This window comes from Theobroma cacao, chromosome 4 (assembly GCF_053813885.1).
Source record: "Theobroma cacao isolate CCN51 chromosome 4, ASM5381388v1, whole genome shotgun sequence".
In the NCBI taxonomy this organism is placed as follows: Eukaryota; Viridiplantae; Streptophyta; class Magnoliopsida; order Malvales; family Malvaceae; genus Theobroma; species Theobroma cacao.
In genome coordinates, this window is record NC_142642.1 from 20,985,491 (window position 1) to 20,992,276 (window position 6,786).

At 34.6% G+C, this 6,786-nt stretch overlaps 1 protein-coding gene across 2 annotated transcripts; it reads left to right on the forward strand.

Annotated features, from left to right (window-relative positions):
• The first annotated feature begins 2,335 nt into the window (after positions 1–2,335).
• Positions 2,336–6,184, forward strand: LOC18601461 (2-aminoethanethiol dioxygenase, putative (DUF1637)). 2 transcript variants are annotated; one of them, XM_007032403.3, is made up of 5 exons: positions 2,336–2,946; positions 4,135–4,253; positions 4,369–4,531; positions 5,425–5,646; positions 5,743–6,184. In XM_007032403.3, the coding sequence occupies exons 1-5, from the start codon at positions 2,643–2,645 to the stop codon at positions 5,865–5,867; spliced, it is 933 nt and encodes a 310-aa protein (XP_007032465.2). In that variant the 5' UTR covers positions 2,336–2,642; the 3' UTR covers positions 5,868–6,184. The 2 variants fall into 2 exon arrangements, with proteins under 2 accessions (XP_007032465.2, XP_007032466.2); XM_007032404.3 differs by having other exon boundaries at positions 5,428–5,646.
• The last annotated feature ends 602 nt before the right edge of the window (positions 6,185–6,786 follow it).

Sequence of the window (6,786 nt, forward strand, 5' to 3'; positions counted from 1 at the left end):
AATACTTTTAAAAATATAAATAAATTTTCACCAAAAATAATTGTTTTGCAGACCTTTAATATATATATATATATATATATTCAAACACTACTCTTTAAGTAAGAAAATCATGAACCAACTAATGAGTTAAATGTTAGGATGTAATACTAACATATTAATTCTTATAGAATAGTTTCATTTTATTAATTTAATTTTCTTTTAATATTTTTCTCTTTTATGTTTTCTTGTTAGATATATAGAGGTTAATAATAAATTAACACTTAGATGTAATAGATGGCCTAATGATTTTATTTTTCATTATTTCTGTATTCTTTCTTAATTAGATATTAATTTGTGGTTAGTTTAATATGAAACTAGAATTTAAAATATAAGGCAAAATAACTCGTGTGATAATTTTTCCAATAGTTGCATGCTTGGCCTTGTGGATATTCCTAGACAAAATAATAACATTTACGGTAAAAAAATAATTCAAATTAACCCAAAAAAAATGATGTAATATTATTATTTTTTTCACAAATTAAGCCATGTGAAAACCAAGGAAATAAAAGCTGCCCATGTGTATGAGATGACATGCAGAATATGCTTTAGATGGAAGTGGCCTATGTCAGTCTTAGATTTAAGGAACAAGTCCATAAAAAAGCCAACTAGTTTTCGTGGGACTGCAATTTCACCATCTTATTTTACTCTTTCTTGAAATTAGTATGATAGTATAGTTAACTTAATTACCTTAATTTTTGGCCCCCAAACTAGTGTAATATCTTGAGCTTTCTTTAATTTACTTCTACTTTTCAAGTTTTTTTTTAATTTTTTTGCAATGTCAATATTAAAATGTTCATATGTTAGAACACTTATATTGATATGGAAATGAGTGGAGTCTTTGTGTATTTAATTTACCAAAACATCAACAATAATATTCTGGTAAGATTATAGATTTAGATTCATATCTGACTTAAATTTAGTGTTCAAATTTTGTAACAATTAAAAGCTATATCTGTTGGATTAAATTCCATCAAAACTATGATGGTTTTTAATTTTTTATATGCATACTCATTCTTGAATTTAAATTAGCAGTTTTTTTCAATAAAAAAAAGTAAATCCCACGTTACTTAATGGTTTACTGTCTTTCAATTAAAGGTTGTAAGGTTGAAGACAAAATAATATCCAAGCAGTTGGTCCCTCACATGAAAAATATTAATAATTGAAAAATCCATAGTGCAAATTAAAAGCGAAAAGAATTAATCAAAAAAAATTCAATTTTATACAAAAAAATATTTGTAGGATACTGATTTTTGAACTATTTTTGAAAGCCACATGTGTTTATGTTTTTCTATATGTTTATTTTTTGTATATAAGTGAAAGCTCAATAGGTTTTGTACTATTTAATAAAAAGTCATTATTTTGGATTCCATATTCATATATATATATATATATATATATATAATTCTTTTTAATTCCATGAATTTCAATTCTTTTATCTCAAAATTTGAACTCGAACTTTATCAATTGGAATATCAAGTCACAATAAGTATAATATTTACTTGTAGATAATGATATATGATTGTGGGTGAATCTCTTAATTATGTATGTTTTAATACGAGAAATTATTAAATTTGGAGTTCCTAAAACAATCATGGGCTGCTAACCTTACTTATTAGGTTTTACTATGACTTTGAAGGTATGAGCACGAATGTAGCAAACAAAGTGTTTAGTTGCAAGAAAACCTCAACAAACATAGTAAAAATTGGAGGACATCCAAATCTGAAAATATAGCCCTAAAAATGCAAAGGACTTTCCATGAATACCACCAAATATCCACCACTTCCGAGAATCTTCACAAACTAGACTTAGACTCCTCCTCCTGAGTATTTTGTTCCATTGTGTTGGGGAATAAGTGGAAAAAGACAAGAAGAAAACAACAACACCCACCCTTTCTGAAAATTCCCCAAAACTCAAGTCCTCAACTGCAAACGGATTTTTTCCATGCACACATCAAAAAAACACCTGCGGAATTATGTTCAAGAGTTGGGGTGCAAGGGTGATGTTGTAAAAAGCTCAAAAATGCAAGGGCAAATATAGGAGAAGTTAAGGTGGGGGAAATAGTTAGAGAGAGAAGGGAGAAGAGAGAAAAGTTGGATACAAAATCCGCTGTTTGAATAGCCCATAGATTTTGCAGGGGAAGCAGTATCCAAGACTATGGCCCCTGGTTTTCACGCTCTCCCTCAAAAACCAACTGTTCACTCTTTCCCTTTCACCTTAACCCTAACATTTCCTTCCTCCTCCTTCTTGTCCCCTCCCTTTTATACCCCTTCATTTCCTCTTCTTTTTCTTCACCAACAGGGATGCCAACATTCACATCTCTGTCTTACTCTCCCTCTACTTGTACAAAAATCACATCTTGAATTACAAAAGGAGAATAAACATATATATTTTTTACACTTTTTTCCTCCCCTGTTTCCCCTGTTTTTCTCTGTTTTTCCTTGTTCTTCCCCATTTCTTGATTTGTTTCACTCTCTCTTTGAAACCCAGATTTTAATTTTTCAATTTTTAAAACTCCTCAGAAATACCCATATCGAAATTTAGCTCTTTTGTCTATGCCCCTGATAGAGTTGATTCATAATTCAAAGGGAAAATCTGAAGGCTGAATGGGGAGAGCAACTTTGGCTGATATAAAAGGGAAAGATTTTAGCGAATTGGCTAAGGAAACCAAAACAAATACAGAAGATACAAATAAAGTTTCCAATACGAATAAGAACAGGAGTACTACTACTACTTCAGATAGCAGTAGAAAGAAGATCCGTCGGCGGCCTAAGAAGACGACGATGCCGGCTGCAGTCGTGGTGTCGCCGGTTCAAAGGCTTTTCGATACTTGCAAGGACGTTTTTGCTTTAGCTGGGACTGGAATTGTCCCTACTCCGGATAAAATTGAACAGCTAAGAGCTGTTTTGGGTATGTTTTGATTGTAGTTTTATTGCTTCATAGGATAGTTTGATTTTAGTGTCTAAATGTAGTTAATTGATACCAAAAGTTGTTAATCATGTTAACTTTTAATTGATTTGGAATGGGTTCTATGTGTCAATTTTGATTGAATTTTAGTGTTTTTGGTTAGCTAGTTGTTTGATCAAGCTATATGAAATTTGTGAATTTGGTTCAGCATTCTTTGTGAATGTTTTTGTCTTTTGATAATGCTGTATCCTTTTAACATTTGATGAAAATAATCAAATACGTTACCATCTTTCATGCTTTTTTTTTTATTTTAGGAAAATGCCTGTCTTTCAATATGTATTCATATTTTGTGCTAATTTTCTTTTTGAACGAGTCATCTAGTGGCATGTAGTCATTGGCTTACCACTCATTTACCTATGCATTTGTTAGGGTATGAAGATCATGAGGAATGTGATACCATAAACTAGTAGTTACTGATGTCACATTATTTGAGAAGATAAGACGGTAAAAAAAAAATGTTGGGAAGTGTACCATTACTCTTGTTTTACTGCTTTTGAATATTTGTGTTTTGGGGTGCGTGCATTGTTATTTTATTCATGTCGTTCTTATTGCATATGGTTCATTGATATCCGTTAAGGCTTTCGTACATGCATTTTTTGTGTACTTTATGTTAGTTGTCTGTTAAAGTATTTCAATAAATAATGTTTCATTTTGGTATTATGTGTTTCAGATGTCAAAGGAAAGATATCTTGTATCTGTATCCTATGTCTAATATTTCTTTATGGTGTGTAACTGGAAAAAGTAGAAGGGAGCGTTTTCTTTTCTTCGAATAAGTAGGAGCATTCATTTTGTACATAGCCATTTGGGTTGCTCTAATTTTGATGCACGTTAGTTATGTCTGATGCCAACTCTCCCATCATGTTTCTGCGTTTTGTTCTTCTGTAGACAGTCAATGTGGTTGTTTTCACTAATAATCAATTGCCACTATAATTCAAATAAAGTTATTTGGCTTTCATTGACTGTTATCTTCTATTTTAAGTAAAAACGTTCATAGAAAAGATGCAGTTTTTTGTTTGTTATCTAAAGAGTGCAAAGGTGTAACTAATGGAGATAGAGCCAAAGAACAACAATTACATGAACCATATAGATGCTACTTGTATGACACTGACTACTGTCGCTTCGTTTGTGTAGATCAAATCCAACCAGCCGATGTTGGTCTTACTCCACAAATGCCATTTTTTAGTCTGCCAGTAACTCGGCGAGCTCCGCCAATAACATACCAGCACATCCATGAATGTGAAAAGTTTTCGGTACATCCATCTTTATTGAAATGCTTTTGTGATCTTTAGGAAACGTAAGCCGAAATTTGTTGACTTCATGTAGTGTGTCTTAGTTGGGGTTTGTGAAAATTTTCGTTTATTGCAGATGGGCATCTTTTGCTTGCCGCCATCTGGTGTCCTTCCACTTCACAATCACCCTGGAATGACTGTTTTCAGTAAGCTTCTCTTTGGGACTATGCACATCAAATCATATGATTGGGTGGTTGATGTGCCTAGCAATGCATCAGCTGTTGTGGCTCCTTCACAAAGTAAGTGTTTTTTGTAAGGTCAAATGTTTTTTCTATTGCTTCTAAGTAGTTGTGTTCAAATTCATTCTCTTTCCAGCCATGTAAATGGTGGGTCTTGAGATACCGCAAAAGATATGTAGGTGCTTGGTCTAGAAAATAAAAAAAGAAAGATGGAGGAGGAGGTCTGAGGTGGGGCTGGAGAAAAGAAAAGGATAAACTCCATGATTGGGGTTTCAGTGGTAAAAATCAAAAGAAAACAGATTGGTCATGTTAAGGCCAAATTCTTGATCATGGTTACTTTGGAAGGCTCTGGTCATTAATTAAGAGCCACGTTCTGGACAGGCCTCAAAAGGCTCCATTTGTTGAGCACTGATTTGCATCACTCCATACCTCCCTTTTTGCTTTCACTTGGTTTTCTCATGTGAAAGGCCAGCAAACTTCCACTTCTTCAATAAATAAGAAAAGGAAGTCAATTTCCAATATTGCCTGATGAATTGACTTCCAATTTCGAATTTAAGTTTGTGGATACAGGACGAGTGGCAGGACGCCTAAGAAAAAATTAAGAAAAAGAGGGCAAGGGAGGGGTGAAGAAATAAAGGAGCAAATATCCTTAGTAGTAAAATTTGCATTTGCAACCTTAGGTTGTGCAATTCTTTTGTTGGACATGATAGTCCACTAGAGATGCTGTATTTGCTTAAAATTTGATCCTGGATCGAGTTATATGGTTAGAATGCAGTATATGAAGATGCTTGCTTTGTTTTGAATGCTTTATTTTTTTATAGCTATGGTTGGAAGCCCCACTAGGAAATCCTTGAAGAGATTCGTTGTGGAAAAAAATTAAACAGGCATTACAGAAGCATTATCCTTGATTTACGTGGAAAGAAACTGCACTGACACTATGTTTTTTGTCACAGCAGTGCAACATCGTGAAGTCCGGTTGGCTAAGGTCAAGGTTGACTCTGACTTCACTGCTCCTTGCAGCGCCTCCATACTTTATCCAGCTGATGGAGGGAACATGCATTGCTTCACAGCTGTGACAGCATGTGCGGTGCTGGATGTTCTAGGCCCTCCGTACTCTGATCCTGAGGGACGGCACTGCACGTACTACTTTGACTACCCCTTCACAAAGTTGTCAGGTACCATATTGCTTCTTGATAACCAATGTCTCCCATGCTTTTCTCATGGTGATTGAAGTAATGCTCACCGTGAAATGCTTGAAAAATTTGACTCAGTTGATGGAGTAACAGTAGCTGAAGAGGAGAAGGATAAGTATGCATGGCTTCAAGAGAGGGAGGAACCTGAGGACTTGGCTGTTGTTGGAGCACCATACACTGGGCCTGAGATAGTGGAAAACTGATCTCTGCAGCCATCTACATCATCCTGTAATACACATCATTTCCTCATCAACGTTGTCGTGTCAGTAGCTGCTGTGCAGCATTAGGAACTTTTATTCTGTTCTTTTCTTTGTTTTTTTTCTCCTTTCAGTGGGACATGAGTACTTTTGTTTTTCTTTTTCCTTACAGTTCTGTATATAAAAGAGAAAAAAGAAGAAAAAAACAAAAAAAAAAGAAAAAGAAAAAGAAAAGCCAAACTGTTGTAAGTGCACTGGAGGATGTTTGTGTCTCAACGAGAGAAATGTTAAAAGTGCGCTCTTTTGTAGCACCTTCTTTTCCACCGTACAGTCGCTGTCCCGGCCTGTTGTAAATGACTGACTTGAGACAGATTCATGACAAAGATGCCAATTTTTACCCTTTTTTTATTATTATCTTTATGTATTCTTTTTTGATGTAAAATATGTAACAATATCTGGTTTGTAATTGTCAAGTCGTGGGCAACAACTGCATAAAACTCAGACTTTTTCCCGTAGCCAGGGGTTGGCTATGCCTAAGCCTAGTCTGTTGTTGGGAGATTTGAGGCAGACGGACTGTATTTCTCCAGGGGCTTTCCTTTCTTGAGTGACCTTTTGAGACTATTGTGACACAGACAGACAGCCAGTCTACGACATTGGTTTGACTTTAGATCCTTATCTCATGTCATGTCTCTCAAGTCTACATTATATGTGTTCATCATCATCTGTTCCGAGAATGGTTGCTGAGTGCTTACTATTTTGAGACAAGTTTGGAGGAAAGCGGCTCTATTTCTAGAGCATGCAGTCTCTGATATTATTCCAACATGCATTTTGCAAGAAAAATGATGATGCCTCCTAGCATCATTATTGCTATCAAGGCAGTGTGCCGTCACTCATTAATTTTTATTTTTTTATTATTATAAGTATA